Source organism: Ogataea polymorpha (genome assembly GCF_001664045.1).
Source record: "Ogataea polymorpha strain NCYC 495 leu1.1 chromosome Unknown OGAPOscaffold_7, whole genome shotgun sequence".
Classification (NCBI taxonomy): Eukaryota; Fungi; Ascomycota; class Pichiomycetes; order Pichiales; family Pichiaceae; genus Ogataea; species Ogataea polymorpha.
In genome coordinates this window covers 625,110-642,500 of record NW_017264704.1, presented here as the reverse complement: position 1 = coordinate 642,500, position 17,391 = coordinate 625,110, and the positions used below count along the sequence as shown (strand labels likewise).

The following is a 17,391-nucleotide window of genomic DNA, read 5'->3' as shown; positions in this document are numbered from 1 at the left end:
ACATGGGCAAGACGAAAATGAGTTTTGTTAAAACCTCTGGCCAGCCATGCCGCGCTTAAGCGACCGCTAGCCAAAGCAAATTTGTCTCTAATAAGAAAACAAAGTGTGTAAGGAGATTTCTAAGCCTTGAGTAGAACTGCAACCAAAAAAACCATCGCCGCGCACGCAATATTTCAGCAGCGCAGGCAAACAGTTCAGTCGATCAGCAGCTCCAGCTTAGAAGAATACTGTAATGATCCTTCCGCAGGTTCACCTACGGAAACCTTGTTACGACTTTTAGTTCCTCTAAATGACCAAGTTTGACTAGATTCTCGGTTCCAAGATGGAGTTGCCCCCTTCTCTGAACCAATCCTGAAGCCTCACTAAGCCATTCAATCGGTACTAGCGACGGGCGGTGTGTACAAAGGGCAGGGACGTAATCAACGCAAGCTGATGACTTGCGCTTACTAGGAATTCCTCGTTGAAGAGCAATAATTGCAATGCTCTATCCCCAGCACGACGGAGTTTCACAAGATTACCCGGACCTCTCGGTCAAGGATAGAGCTCGTTGGCTCCGTCAGTGTAGCGCGCGTGCGGCCCAGAACGTCTAAGGGCATCACAGACCTGTTATTGCCTCAAACTTCCATCGGCTTGAAACCGATAGTCCCTCTAAGAAGTGAAAATCAGCAAAAGCCAATATCACTATTTAGTAGGTTAAGGTCTCGTTCGTTATCGCAATTAAGCAGACAAATCACTCCACCAACTAAGAACGGCCATGCACCACCACCCACAAAATCAAGAAAGAGCTCTCAATCTGTCAATCCTTATTGTGTCTGGACCTGGTGAGTTTCCCCGTGTTGAGTCAAATTAAGCCGCAGGCTCCACTCCTGGTGGTGCCCTTCCGTCAATTCCTTTAAGTTTCAGCCTTGCGACCATACTCCCCCCAGAACCCAAAAACTTTGATTTCTCGTAAGGTGCCGAGTGGGTCAAAAAAGAAACACCACCCGATCCCTAGTCGGCATAGTTTATGGTTAAGACTACGACGGTATCTGATCATCTTCGATCCCCTAACTTTCGTTCTTGATTAATGAAAACGTCCTTGGCAAATGCTTTCGCAGTAGTTAGTCTTCAGTAAATCCAAGAATTTCACCTCTGACAACTGAATACTGATGCCCCCGACCGTCCCTATTAATCATTACGATGGTCCTAGAAACCAACAAAATAGAACCATAACGTCCTATTCTATTATTCCATGCTAATATATTCGAGCAAAGGCCTGCTTTGAACACTCTAATTTTTTCAAAGTAAAAGTCCTGGTTTTGCCAACACAGAGTGTTGGTTAGCCAGAAGGAAAGGCCCGGTTAAATCCAGTACGTGCCAAAAAAGGCAGACCGGCTAACCAGACCCAAGGTTCAACTACGAGCTTTTTAACTGCAACAACTTTAATATACGCTATTGGAGCTGGAATTACCGCGGCTGCTGGCACCAGACTTGCCCTCCAATTGTTCCTCGTTAAGGTATTTACATTGTACTCATTCCAATTACAAGACCCGAAAGGGCCCTGTATCGTTATATATTGTCACTACCTCCCTGTGTCAGGATTGGGTAATTTGCGCGCCTGCTGCCTTCCTTGGATGTGGTAGCCGTTTCTCAGGCTCCCTCTCCGGAATCGAACCCTTATTCCCCGTTACCCGTGAAAACCATGGTAGGCCACTATCCTACCATCGAAAGTTGATAGGGCAGAAATTTGAATGAACCAGCTCCAGCACAAGGCCATGAGCTTCGAAAAGTTATTATGAATCATCAAAAAGCCCGAAGGCATTGATTTTTTATCTAATAAATACACCCCTTCCAGAAGTCGGGGCTTTAAGCATGTATTAGCTCTAGAATTACCACGGTTATCCATGTAGTAAAGGAACTATCAAATAAACGATAACTGATTTAATGAGCCATTCGCAGTTTCACTGTATAAATTGCTTATACTTAGACATGCATGGCTTAATCTTTGAGACAAGCATATGACTACTGGCAGGATCAACCAGATAACTATCTGATGTTAGGCCGAAACCTAAGCGCTTCCCGCTAAACAGCCCGAGAGCTGTCCAGCAGACAAAGCAGCAGATATTATTATCAGTTCGCAATCAAGATTCCAAGAGAAATCTCAATCGGCAGAAGCCCACCGCGCCGGCCGTTTTACTGGCCCTCGCAGAGACTAACTGCATCCATATAGCCCTCTTTGAGTTCTCCCGAATAATTTCCGCAAAATCATTTTGGCAGCTGATAACGCTACCAAAAGTTTTTACATCATTATCCTGGAAGGAAGTTACAAGCAGAAACATCACGTAGTAAAAAAAAACTACGGCTATGCTTCGCTGCAGACTCCCAAATTCGTCTTTAGTAGAATTCTTGCCATAGGCTAGTAATCCACTAAATCCATCAGTGCTCACACACAAAAATAATTAGAAATTTGGTATGAGACTGTTCAGGCTACTCAGGCCATCAAAAAGTTTTTTTTTGACCGCCCAAGATCACCCATGTTGAATTAGCCTTGAGAGAAAGTGTATCTGACGATAACAACTTTACTCTCTCCACTAATCAACGAGGCCTTGAAGAGTTCTTTTCAGAACTCCCTTTCGAAGATCGAACCCCAAACGCGCAGAAGCTTTCGCTTCTTCACATTCAGTTTTCAAATCTTCTTTTATGCTTTCGCATGAAAGTCCATCCGCATCTCTCACGTATAATTTCCTCTCCAATATAATTTATTCCAAAATTTCCATAGTTATGCATTTACTTTTTTTCGCAACTCTCTCCAGCTTTTTATATTTTTCATTTCGATTCTAATTCTATACCATCTCCAAATATTATTCCCCCGACGTATTTCTTTGTACCACGAAATTTTTACTTCGTGCCTAGATTAATTATAATTTCTCTACATAAAATCTGGTAGCGCTCGTCGACTTCCATATGCAGACTATGCAACCTAGAGTTTTCAAGGTAAAAGATAATTCAATGAAGGCCAGAAGTTCCAGCTAACAACAAGATGTTCATTTTTGAGGATTCAGAATACTTCCTCCAGCCAAGGATCAAACCAGTTTAGACATTCATTAGCATCAATTTCGTTGTCTAGCATGCTGGATGATTTAATTCCCGACAAGCTACCAGTTGGGGAGCTGGCAATGATTTGATCACTAGGTCCTCGCCCAACATGATCAAACTCTAAGAACCGATGTTGGTTCACAGTACTTGGGCCGTGATCAATTCCAATTTGGGCCAAAGAATTGGCTGTTTTTTGCATTCTCAAAAAACACATGTGGTTCAGAGTTTTGATCGCCCACACACATTCTGTAGACATTGATGCTTTTCCTTTGACCGCATTGAGCAAGCTGATTGCTCTCCTGAAAGTGTCCGCAAATTCCTCGGTTTCAATACCTGAGTATATTAAAATGACACTTATTAGGGAGATATTGAACATAAGAGACAAATTCATCCACCATGGGACTTCCAGTTCTGCCCTGCTCCTCATGTTTTCAAAGATATCAAGCGTCTGTTGGCTCTGATCTTTAAGAAGAAAAGCATCGGAGTAGCACCACTCGACGCAGGAATGGCAGTCAATTAATCCTAGGAGTTGCTTATTGTAAAGTGACAAATATATGTCATGATAAGTTAAGTATACTTGATCCAACAGCAGCCGATCAAATTCATCGCAGGACATATTTGAGTCACACCAGCTTTTAACTTGCGAGAGCTCAGCTGCAATATTTTTCAAAAAGGTTTCATCGACATTCTTGTTTCCAAAAGCATGTTGCTGTAGTCTGCCTGAATATCTCCCTAAGTAAATCATTGAAAGTGCCGGCTTTTGCAACCATCCATCGCTACATGAGGTTCCATCTAATGGGGGGAATTCTCTATTGATTGATTCGTCTTGGATTTCACACTGTCTTCCGCTTTGCCAAGAGTACAATCTGTCCCAAGTATAAACCAACCAAAACATCCTTTTAGCTTTGATTTCTTCATACGCTTGGTCTCTGTTGGCATTGTTGTTGATCTCAATGTTGAGCAACATTCCTTTACACATTCTAATAGCAGATCCCAGTGAAGTATATGATGAAGTTTGACGGTGCGCTGCTCTTAAATAGAATGTTATCAAAACCCATGATTGAATTAATTCAAGGGACTGCCACTCAAAACTTAATTTCGACACGGTTTCATATGCTGAATGAAACAGATCTTCCTCCATTCCAGGTTTGAGTTCCACAGAAATCCTATTTGGTCTTTGTGGATGATTTTCTGAAAATCTAATGGCTATTGCAAATATCAAATAGAGGATAGCATTAAATAGCTTTGCAGCTTTTGTGTCTGCTGCAATTATCAGATCATTAACATACTTATGGTATTGGTCCATAAATACAGGCTGATGAATCATGCAAAATAGGGGATTTACCTTATGGAAGAAAAAGTTTAATAGCCAAGCACAGAGATCTGATTGCTTACTAGGATTCAAGATGAGGGGCTGCACTGCAAGTGGCATTTGATTAAGATAATGGCCTCCTGACATGTTCCATCCATAAAATTGTAGGCGAGGAATGGAAAGGCTTTCACGTTCACTAGGATGCAATTTGAAGAAAAGATACTGTCCTAACTTATTAGCTAGAATTGCATCGTGTCTTGTGACTCTTCCGGTTCTCTTTCCATCCAATGACAAAATGTTGCTCTCGATCGTTTTATTACTACTTTGTGCATTTGTTGGGAACTTATTCATTAAGCTATTCTCAAGATTTTGGACCCTGTTCTCCAAATAACGAATATATTCATCCTGAGTTGGTTTTCGGGGGCCGAAATTATGATTTAAGTGACTTTTTTTCGGTAAGTTGCTTCCTATTTCAGTAGAGTATTCGCAAAGCTGAGCACGACGTCTGCAGTGAGAACAAGGTTGTTCGCCATCACATTTAATTCTCCGAAACCTGCAGTACGTGCAAGCCCTCCTAACTCTCAATCTTTTGGATTCGCTCTCCTGGCCAACCATCTGTGTTATAGAAACTATCCTGCTAATATTCTATGCAAGTCAAATTAGTGATACACATACACAAGGGCCCAAAACTTTATCTTGCGAGCGGTCCGTCCGCGGAAAAAATGCGGATCGCTAATCGCGATGCACCGAAATCACATTTTTTCGGTCTAAAAAAATATTAAGATGATCCGTTCGACGGAATTCGCAAAACGTGGGCCCCAACTAGCGATTTTTAAGCCTTATATGCAGGATGGGCCATATAAAAGGCTCAAATTTCACACTTTATGATGTGACTAGAACTAAAAGCTAATCAAGAGGGTGAAATGAAAAAGTCTATGGAATTTGATGAGGATGAGTTCCCAGAGGGAGGATTTGGATGGTTTGTCGTCTTAGCGTCTTGGTGTGGAATGGCATGCACATTCGGTATGGTAAACAGTTTTGGAGTGTATCAGTCTTTCTACCAAACTGAGTTGTATTCTGGAGAAAAAACGTTCAAGATCAATATCATAGGTTCTTTACAACCTGCATGTATGTATTTTTTTTGCACTGCGACAGTCTATCTCCATCACTATTTTGGCGTTCAACTTACTGTTGCATTGGGTGCCTTCATACAAGTATTTTCATTGATGATGATGTCTATTACGAACAGTATATGGCAGTTGTTCCTTACGCAGGGGGTGTTGTTTGGATTTGGAAGTGGCATCATATATTTCTCTGCCTTAACGATCCCTATGCATTGGTTCAAAAGAAAAAAGGCTTTCGCAATTGGAATTGCCAGCTCTGGTTCCAGTATCGGTGGAGTAATTTGGCCAATTGCTGTTAGGAGGCTCATATCAGAGGTGGGAGTTAACTGGACCAACAGAATTTTGGGGTTCATTTATATCCCAGTGGCAGTAATACTGCTTCTCTTCTTAAGACCCAGGTTGCCTGTTAAGCTTCAAGAAACTGATTACTTCCTGTCCTTGTATCGCTTCCGATTTTATTATGATCTTACAATACTAAAAAGCCGGAAATATTTGATTCTGCTGTTTGCTTTTATTATCTCACAAATGGCACTGTTTCCTGGTCTGTTCCTTACTGATCTGTATGGCCAGCGTTTAGCACACAAATTACACAGATCCTTATTCGACCCAGCTTATTATGTCACTCTTTTGAATGCTGCCAGTTTGTTTGGCAGAATCTTGCCCGGCTTTTTAGCTGATGTGTTTGGTCGACTCAACGTTCTTATACCCTTCATGTTATTATCGGGTATTCTTCCTCTATCTCTTTGGCTCAATTCGTCTAGCTCTGACATCGTGTTTCTGATCTTTGATGTGACATGGGGATTTTCTTCGGGAGTTGTTATCTCCCTATTTCCAACTCTCGTCCCCCAGTTATTTGGTATTGAGAAAAATCAGAGCCGAATGGGAATACTTTTCACACTCGCTGGAATTGGAGCTCTCTTTGGGCCAATTATATGTGGTGCATTTCTACCTTTAGCAGGTAGTGTGGAGCAATACATCACGGATTTTAAGAGAGTTGCAATATTTATTGGCGTACTATTTTTGGTGGCTGGTGGATCATTGTGCTCACTCAGGCTATTGATCTCAAAGAGTCTCTTTCAAATCTTGTAGTCCTACTGCTATTAAAAAACTGAGAACTATTATATGTTAGGATCCGTTACAGTTAAAATGAACCTTCGAATATTAATTTTTATAAATGTTCCTCATGTATACACCAAACCGTCAAACAACAACCACACTTCCAGCCACGAAGGATTCATTCAACAAACAAATTTCTCATACCATAGATCTAAGTAATCGATTGTGAAAAAAACTATGTTTTAAAAAAATTAGTAGGTTGCATACAGCAGGGTTCGAACCTGCGTCCCATCACTGAGAATAGAACTTGAGTCTACCGCCTTAGACCACTCGGCCATGTATGCTTGATTACTCAATTTCGAACTGATAGATTCTCACGAGTGAATGTGAATAGCTTCTATTTCTATCCCTCTATATTTTTTAGCTAAGGTGCCATCTCGGTCGTCACATTTGCAACGTCATCTTTGTTTGAGTCAAATTCTCGATCTTGAAAACGATAGACCCATCTATTCTCTTTGTCTAGTATTTTGTTTTACTAATCACAGCTACATATCGTATATCGTAATACCAGTTACCTGCTGTCACAGTAGTTGTTATCAAGATACTGCCCCGCTAAACTGCAATTTGCAGAATATGTATAGTTCACCAAATTAGATAGATCTGTTTGAAAGATGGCGACATCAGATATTTAAGTAAGAATATTTAAAGAGAGACTTTTTTAAATTCTAGAAATAAATACTAAGCAGAAACTGGAGATAATATGATCTTTAATGTGAAAGCATCCATGAGAGTGAGATCAAATATGGTTCAAGGCTTCCTTTTCTAGTAGGCCCAATGAAGAACAAATGATTGCTCTTTCACAGCTATTTCTTTCGAGATTGGTGGACATATCAGATTCTGTATGCTGAAAAATTAAAATGGTCATTATGGCGTATGATTACTCACTAGATCTAGCATCACCTGCCGCCTATTTGAAGGTCACTCAACTAATTAGCAAACTTGACGACATGAACAGATGCTAAACACAGAGTCGTGGCAAAACACGCGATTTCATCTACTGCGCGTTGTGAACATTCTGATAGTGTAGGAAAAAAAACTGATCTTCGTTATAACCGCGACGTTTTATCGCATGCTCTGAACTGACCTGCAAATAGAAAGTATTTGAGATGCATGGACCGTGGTGGACCATGGATGGGATGAGAAACTGAATATGGGGGTGTCATTGTTGCCATACACTTAAACTAAAATAAAAAGGTGATAAGTTTATATGACCAGTAGTACAATTAGGCCCTGACACTGAATAGTAAATTTACTAGCAGTGTGTTTTTCAAAATTCGTTTCAGAATGATATCTCAACCTCATTTTCCTCGAAAGAGGATGGAGAAGACATTACTGTCTTATCTCATCAGCTCATAAGTTGGAACGTTTCACATGCTGAAGTATAAGATAAACCCAAATGAGGACAATGTTGAGCATAATGACTCTATTCATTAAAAAACTAGACTTGGACCTAAGTTTGAAGCTTAGCTAGAATTGAACAAGCAAGATCGTCCAGCATTATTCCAGGATTGAAATGGTTTTTCTCTTAATTAACTTTAAAATAGATACTTGGGGAAATGGGCTCCCTGGAAATGGTGAAATTACGTACCTTAACAAGTCAAGTCAAAGTGGGCACAATCTCCAAACTTGGTACCTAATATTACAGGCTCAAGAGAGAATGACAATCTTTATTTGACCAGTTAGTTGAATCAAAAGTATGTATGTGTTGAGATGAGTCGAGACTATGTCATGTGATTATATGCAAGATAATGCAGATAATACATGTATATATGCAGACTTGAGTATCTTGTATCAAGGTTGGGTGAGAAGTGCAGATTCTACTATAAGTCCGGGGTGTTGAGATATTAGTCTATAATATGTCACGTGACTATGCAGAGATATGCATCTCCTGCATAAATATTATGTGAAACAAAACCTAATCAGTTAGGATTAGAGATAAGTTTCAGAAAGCACACTGAAGATTTAGAGTGGTATTAGAATCTACTATAAATACAGTTAGATTCTCCCTCATCTTAAGTGAACATTCAATTGGTAAGATTTACATATAAATCTTATAAATATAAGCTTATACAACTACTGATATAAGGTAGTGAAAGGTATATTAAATTATCCAAAAGATGACAACTTCAGATCAGTTAAAGTTAGCATTCCAACACGGGGGCGTTTCTCACCTTGATACTCGAACAATTATCTGATCTGAAGTCTCAGCTAACACAAATTCACTTAGTATCATTAAGAAACATGTCCACCGAAGAGCAAGTTATGTTACAATTACAACAGGCATCTACGAAAAAATATATGGCACGCCTAGTAAATCAACTGCATACAAACTGATCCAGTTTCTGTTCTAGCTGGAGAGTCTATCTATTACACACAACAGACTAGCATTAAGGCTTTCATAATCTTTATTTATTCACTTCCTGCGAACTTTGTCTGACTAAAAATCCAAACTCTTGGCAAGAGAAAGCAATGTGAATAGTAATTGTTCACAAAAAGCAACTCGCCTGCAGAAAGTCTATTCTTCAGGGCGCCAGTTTGAAGCTTATTCACTTCTGTATTTATGGATAAATGCATGATTCAATGATAAGTCCGACGCAGTTTTTTTCGCGATAAACAATTAAACAGTCGGACAAATTAAAGCCCACAAGCCAGGTAATGATGTGCAAAAAACTCCTAATGTCAAATATGAGCTGATTGCATATCACCAGGCTCTGGAGTAGGAAGGATTGGGTAATGTGATTGGGTATAGTACCTTATTTGAAGGCGATGACTTTGTGTATGGGGTAGCTCTTAAAAATGCTGTTTTGAGCTGCAAGAAAATGCTGCCGATATAAGTAAGGGTTTGATTGCACACAGTTGAAATGCTGCTTTAAATTACTTGAACCTCAAATTGATACTCAAAGATTGGCTTGCAAGTTGTAAGTTTAGTACTGTACACTAAACAATATCAAACAAATTTGTTTGAAGTGGGGAGTTTAAATATTGGGACAGGCTATGAGAGATTGCTTCTTAGGACCAAGACAGACCAAGTGTAAGATTCCGATTTGAGAAGCACATGGCTCAAAAACCTGTATATATACAGAAGGCCCCTATATGTTGAGTTGGCAGATTCTGTTCTGTTCATAGGGTGAGAGCTTATTTTTTCCTTCTTCAGATATGATCACGAGCTTCCATATAGAACTTTAACATCAGTAACATAAGTTTTTACAAACAATTTAGCTCTTGTTCCTAGCTATAACCAAGGACCAGATTCATTTGATGCAGGTGAAGTGATTATCTGCACGAGAGTCCCCAAATGTAAATTTTCTAGTAATCTTGAGTTATAAAACCTCTGAACTGAGGCGTCGCAAGAGTTGCCATTGTCAATATTATGTACAGTAATAGCAAGAGGCCGAGTGTTTATTAACTTTCAGCTGCCAAGAATTTAACGAACATGAAATCGCCAGAAAAATAACTTCCAGAACCGGAATCGTTGAAATTGGCCTCATTCATAGTTTAACGTGATTAGCACTTTGTATTGCAGCTGCCTTTGAAGTTTAAAGCTAGACGAGAGGAATGGTGGAGGAATCCACTTAGCTAAAAAAAGAGACATTGAGATCTTTATGCCGCAGTCGATGCTCACTTACCAGTGGTCGAAGAAGTAAGCACGATAAATAGGGTGTATGAAAGCAGATGCCCACTTGTGTACGATATGCATGCTTTATGCGGTGAATAAAAATTATAATTCCCCTTATTGTTGGAATGCTAATTTTAACTGATCTGAAGTTGTCATCTTTTAGATAATTTAATATACCTTCTACCTTATATCAGTAGTTTGTGTAAACTTATATTTATAAGATTTATATGTAAATCTTACCAATTGAATGTTCACTTAAGATGAGGGAGAATCTAACTGTATTTATAGTAGATTCTAATACCACTCTAAATCTTTAGTGTGCTTTCTGAAACTTATCTTTAATCCTCACTGATTAGGATTTGTTTCACATATTATTTATGCAGGAGATGCATATCTCTGCATAGTCACGTGACATATTATAGACTAATATCTCAACACTTATGAAAACTAATGGAACGTGCTCCGACGATGCAACCAATGTCGACAAAATCACACAAGGAAAGCTTTGCTTATAAAGGGCATGTACACCTATTTCCGTATAAAGTATTAGAGATTTATTGGCAGGCCTGTGAATTGATTAATCAACAGACACATAATCCACAGTTGGTCCTCACACTCTTACGGAACAGCATTAACTGCAACCTTCATTTTATTGTTTTCCTAATCATCTGACTAAAAGTAACTGAAATCCAGTGGATAATAATAGAGTTGCCAACAAACTGTACCAAATCGCCTATCTAAAGCACTATTTTGGCCGATTGTTCTGTTGATCTGGAATACTTGAAGCTAGTCTAATAAGAGCAGGTGATCATATATCTGGTGAAGCTTCGAAAGGCACATGTACCTACTCCAAAATGAGTTTTGTTTACGGATGTTATCTTCATGACACAGGTATATGAGTCAGGATCATGAATCGTATCTAGAGGTATTTGTGAATGTCGATTCAATACATAAGTTTCCATTAGTTGATGTTACCAAAATAGTTTACGATTTTTGATTGACAGGTGACCGGGTTTTCTTATTCACAATATAGCCAGCTTGATATCTCGTGTGGCATCATATATCCCACTTTTTCTGTCATTAGCACCTATGATAAAACATTATGAGCTCTAAAATTGTCAACTGTGGGGAGGACAAACCTCAAGCATTACAAATCATCGAACCTCATTGAAACGTCAAAACCGCGAATAGATTATTTAAAACTTTCAAAGCCAGACCGCTACACTATTTAGTCCACATCCCAATATAGTAGACTTAGGGGAAGCTATTACGCATGGTGAAACAATGGAAGTTTCATGGAGTAACCTGGTAACCAGCATCCAAAAGCCCCTGCTCACAAAATCGAACTGAAAAATAAATCAGAAGCTAGCGCACTCATTATTTGGTTGCAATTTATCCCCACAGGAAATTTCATAAATAGAAGCAAGCTTCAAGGAGTGAGTAGAGAGATGCACTCTTCAATCATTTAAACGGCATATAAACCCGCTTCTATAAGACTTGTAAGGGACTTTTCATCTCTCCTTTAAAAATAGAAAACCAGCTTCCTATTATGTTAAGAAATATAATATGAATTTACGCCACCTTATGTTGGAATGCTAACTTTAACTGATCTGAAGTTGTCATCTTTTGGATAATTTAATATACCTTTCACTACCTTATATCAGTAGTTGTATAAGCTTATATTTATAAGATTTATATGTAAATCTTACCAATTGAATGTTCACTTAAGATGAGGGAGAATCTAACTGTATTTATAGTAGATTCTAATACCACTCTAAATCTTTAGTGTGCTTTCTGAAACTTATCTCTAATCCTAACTGATTAGGATTTGTTTCACATAATATTTATGCAGGAGATGCATATCTCTGCATAGTCACGTGACATATTATAGACTAATATCTCAACACCCTACCATAGTCGTGTACTATGTCAAAGTTTTTCAAATTTCCATTTTAGTCTCAAAGATTCAAATTTTGGCTTATCTAATGCTTTAGTAAGTGGATCAGCTAGATTCATGCCTGATGATACATGTTTTGAGATAAAATCATTGGAGGTTAGATGTTGTCTGATGAAGTGATGTCTTATATCAATGTGTTTTGTTCTTGGATGAAATGCTGGATGCTTCATCAAAGATAATGCACCGGTATTGTCACAATAGAGTGTCGGAGGTTCAGAGGATTTGATTTCAAGTTGATCAAGTAATTGTTTTAACCATAAGAGCTCTCTGAGAGCATCGCCTAAAGCCATATATTCCGCTTCTGTTGACGACAATGCCACTGTTGTTTGTTTCTTAGATCTCCAAGTAATGGGAGCACCTGCTAAGATAAAGACATACCCTGTAACTGAAATCCGATCATTCGGATCAGTTCCCCAGTCAGAGTCACAGAATCCAGATAATTTGAAATGGGAGTCTTTAGAGTAAACAATTCCCAAATCGGCAGTGCCCTTTAAATATCGCATCACATGTCTGGCTTTAGCTAAATGTGATTTGCGTGGATTTTGTAAAAATCGACTTAATTTTGAGACAACAAATGCAATATCAATCCTTACTGTGTTAGCAGCAAATAGCAACTTCCCTACCATGCTGCGGAATTCAGTAGGGTTGGATAAAGGAGGATCATCGGAAAGCACCCAAGATTGAGTATCACAAGGAGTGGAAACAGATTACAAGCAGAAAGATTGTACTCATCAAGCATCTGATGAATATAAGTGGACGCAGAGAGAGCAATAGAAGGAAGAGACTGATGTATATCAAGTCCAAGAAAGTGGTTTGCAGTGCCAAGATCTTTCATAATAAAATGATGAGAAAGAAGAGACTTGGTATGAGTAATACGTGCGTGAGACGTAGAGAGAATGAGGAGATCATCCACATAAAGAGCAACATAGATCAAAGGATGAGTGAGCGAGATATAAAGACCAAACTCACATGGAATTTTGCGGAAACCAGAAGAGGCTAGTAGAGAATCAATCTTGAGATTCCAGCACAAGGGGGCCTGCTTCAGACCATAGAGACTCTTCTGAAGATGACAAACAAGAGACTCTTGACCCGGACGAACAAAGCCAATGGGCTGAGTCATATAAATCTCTTCAGCTAGATCACCATTAAGAAAGGCCGTAGTGACATCCATCTGATGAATGACCATATGCTTTTGAGCAGCAAGAGCAAGAAGAGTGCGCACACTTTCATAACGAACAACCGGGCTAAAGGTTTCAGTATAATCAATACCCTCTATCTGGCGAAAACCTTGAACCACAAGACGAGCTTTAGGAAGATGACTTGGGAGTTTCTCAGTGAAAACCCAACGACAACCTAAAGCACGTCGACCCTTAGGAAGAGGGACCAAGGATTAAGTTATATTTAGTTGGTGAGCCTCCATTTCTTGTTGCATGGCCTTAGACCAAACAGATGAGTTTAAGGCTTCGGTGACCGAGGTAGGAACGTTGGAAGAAGAGACAGCTGAGGCAGCATCAGCAAGAAGAGCATGAAAGACATCCGCATTAAGTCGCCGCATAGGATAGCGGGGAGGGTCAGGTCCAACATCAGATTCAGAAGGATCCCGAGGATGAACAGCAGGAATAACGGGAGTTGACAATTCGGGGTTCATAGAAGAGGATGTTGGTGGAGGAAGAAGGGAGGGTTCGGAAGGACACTCAGGACGAGGAGCAAAAGTAACAACAGTAGAATGATCATGTGCTGATTGTGAGTAGGGGATAAGAGATCGTTCAACAGGATAGTCAATCAACTTAGAAGATATAGGCACAGATGGTGCAGGGGAATAATCAGGAGGAATATCCACAGTAGGAGAACAAGGTACATCAGGTAGAGAGGACCGATGCACCCCAGGATCGGAAATAGATTCCAAATTAGATTCAATATGATCAAGTGGAATGAGCTCCATAGAGTCAGAGGGAGTATAGTCCATAGAGTCAGAGGGAGTATAGTCCGGATCAGAAGTAGAATGAGACAAAAAACGAGACGAGGCATCGGATATACCTCTAGGCAATATTGGCACAGTAGAGGGGTTCGGTAATGACGGCAGAATTCCAGAGGATTGCTGCCTATAGGACTCGGATAGGTCAAAAATGGGAACACCCACAGATTTTCGAGTTTGGTGTAAAAACGGAAAGTGAGAGTCGGAAAATGTTGCATGTTGAGATTCAGTAAAACTGTCAGCAATAGGATCATAAAAGATATAAGCTTTACGGCGGGCGCTCACTCCCATAAAGATGCTAGAAGTGGACACCGGAGAAAGTTTGGAAGACCGATGAACACTGGGAGTTAAAGGATAAGCCTGACATCCAAAAGGATGATACATTGTATAATCTGGTTGAGAATCAAACCAGCGCATATGAGGAATGTCCCCATGAATAGAGGATGAAGGTTCCTGGTTGATAATGAGAGCAACGAATTTCAGTGCCTGAGGCCAAAACATGTCAGGACAACCAGAGCTAGCCAAGAGAATTCGAACCCGACTAATGAGAGTCCGATGCATACGCTCAGCAACGCCATTTTGATAGCTGGAGTAAGTATTAGTAAGCTCATGTTGAATCCCTTTTTATTTGAAGAAAGTCAGTAACTGATTATTGCAGAATTCAGTGCCATTATCACTTCGAACTCGCATGACCTTATAAGGGAAACGATGAAAATGATTTTCAGCATAAGTAATATATTCTTTCAATAACTGAGAAACCTGAGATTTATGTTGTAATGGGTAAACGGCAACCATATGAGTGAAACGATCGACAATGGTTAAGAAAAATCGTTCATTTTGTGTACCTTTTGTGTTAAATGGGCCACACACATCAACATGTAGTAGTTCTAGAGGAGCTTTGACGACTCTTCGTGAAACCTTGGGGAAGGTTGCAGTGTTTCGTCCAAACTGACAGCTTTCACAGAGTTCTTTCAAAATAGGTAAACCCAATTTGCGAGAGGTCTTTTCAGATGGATGACCAAACCGTTGATGAGAATGAAAGTCCATAACTAGATTAGCCTGTGCACAGTACTGGGGAGAGAATATGCATTTGAAAAGCCTATTTGGTTGATAAGTAGCAAACAATTTATTGTTGACAAATAGTCCTGATTCATCAACGCGAATTCCTCCTGCTTTAAAGACTTTACAGAAAGCAATTAAGTTCTTTCCGGCCTCAGGAACATAATAAACATCAGTTAAAGTGATATCCTTACCATTGTGATATAGTAGGACAGTTCCTTTTCCTTCAATTTGACATCCTGAGGATAAACCTTGCAGATAACCATGATATTTTTCAAAACTGCTGAAATGGTTTCGGTTGTTAGAAATATGACAAGTAGCTCCCGAGTCAAACCAATAAGCATCATCAATATGAGGAAGGGGTAAGTTTCTCGCTGTGTATACCTCACCCATGGTTCTAAAAGCTTCAGCAACAAAAATTTCACCATGAGTATCATCATCTTTTTCAGTTTCATCACTTAGAAGTGACTTCTTAGGGACTGGAGCAGGGGCACGACATTCAAAAGACTTGTGCCCTTCCTTTTGACATCTAGTACATATGATCTTTTTCTTCTTAGAAGATTTTGAATCTTGCTTTTGCTTAGATTGATTGACTGTATATGCAAATGAAGGTCTTAACTCATTTTCAGCATATGCATTTTGTAAATCCATAAACGATAGTCTTTCTAGTTTGTTGACAAACAACTTATCTTCAAGAGAATCATCGTTCATTGTTGAGAGGCACAATAGAACTTCAACAGTCTCTAAATCTGGTGCAATAAATTTCAGATCTTCTGCGAGCATCCTAAAGTTTCTAATATGTTCTAAACGAGAGGGGGAATCTTTGTTCCTTTTCTTGTACCTAAGCAATAAACCACGCAAACTTATATTCCTGTACGTTTTGTCAATGGCTCTTATATGATCAAATCCGGACATCACATTTTGATCTAGGACGTCAATAACATTTTGAGACAAAGTTTTCAATAGGAGCACTTTCAAGGCAATATCACATTCTTGAATAACGGACTCATCAATAAGGACGTCATTTTGAACATTCAATTGGCCAGTCTTATAGTACTGGTAAATATGTTCACTTGCTAAAAGTAGATATTTTTCAAATCTTCTTTTCCACTCCAGATAGTTGTTGGATGACATAAGCTTCCATGTTTCTGAAAATGGATTAGCTAATTGGAAGTGGCTGACAGGGCTCATAACCTGTTGGAATGCTAACTTTAACTGATCTGAAGTTGTCATCTTTTGGATAATTTAATATACCTTTCACTACCTTATATCAGTAGTTGTATAAACTTATATTTATAAAATTTATATGTAAATCTTACCAATTGAATGTTCACTTAAGATGAGGGAGAATCTAACTGTATTTATAGTAGATTCTAATACCACTCTAAATCTTTAGTGTGCTTTCTGAAACTTATCTCTAATCCTAACTGATTAGGATTTGTTTCACATAATATTTATGCAGGAGATGCATATCTCTGCATAGTCACGTGACATATTATAGACTAATATCTCAACACTCCAATTGTTAGGTAAAAAATCAAACTCATATGAAAAGGCCAAGTCGATGTAGTTATGGTGGGTTCTGGCTTGGATTCGCATTATCAAATACTTAGCGGTATTATATACAACGTGAAAACTGATTTTCTTAATGGCCTAGTCATCATGATTTGATAGCTCACAACCATCATGAAGATTGTGCAATCTATGATAATATGTCCGGAGAAACATTCAAGTTATAATTTCACCAAGGGCGCCATGAAACGCTTGGTAAAGCTACCTGGCTTTTGGGCATCATCATGTAGAAGAGGTGGTTCCTTACAAAACAGAGTCATAGTCCTCCTCTACCTCTCCGCAAAATGAACTTCATTGGTTAATCAACCCTAGAGAATTCCACTTGAAAATTTACTGAGAATCAACTAGAACTAACCTAGGAAATTAATGCTCTCTCAAAAACAGCCATGGCATAGCTACTGATTGATGTCCCGGTGGTTATGTCCACTCAAATAGTGTGTCTGGATCAGGAATATCTCCAATCAATATTTTGAGAAGAAGTCCGCTCAGATTTGCTTCCTTCATCTATTCGTCACTGTAGATTTCCATTCTGTTGAGGTAAGATAGTCATAGATTCATCACGGCTGTGTGGCTTGTCCTGAAATG

At 39.2% G+C, this 17,391-nt stretch overlaps 2 protein-coding genes and 1 non-coding gene across 3 annotated transcripts; 1 reads left to right on the top strand and 2 right to left on the bottom strand.

Moving 5' to 3' along the window:
• Positions 1–2,892: 2,892 nt before the first annotated feature.
• OGAPODRAFT_17512 (uncharacterized protein) lies at positions 2,893–4,462 on the bottom strand. Its single transcript, XM_018355161.1, has one exon. It carries the CDS (start codon positions 4,379–4,381, stop codon positions 3,038–3,040), a length of 1,344 nt encoding a protein of 447 aa, XP_018208841.1. The 5' UTR covers positions 4,382–4,462; the 3' UTR covers positions 2,893–3,037.
• Positions 4,463–5,183: 721 nt separating this feature from the next.
• OGAPODRAFT_17511 (uncharacterized protein) lies at positions 5,184–6,613 on the top strand. The gene has a single exon (XM_018355160.1). It carries the CDS (start codon positions 5,311–5,313, stop codon positions 6,598–6,600), a length of 1,290 nt encoding a protein of 429 aa, XP_018208840.1. The 5' UTR covers positions 5,184–5,310; the 3' UTR covers positions 6,601–6,613.
• A 214-nt stretch (positions 6,614–6,827) lies between these two features.
• OGAPODRAFT_t66 lies at positions 6,828–6,911 on the bottom strand. Its single transcript has one exon. It is a non-coding gene; the product is annotated as a tRNA-Leu (tRNA).
• Between the last annotated feature and the right edge of the window lie 10,480 nt (positions 6,912–17,391).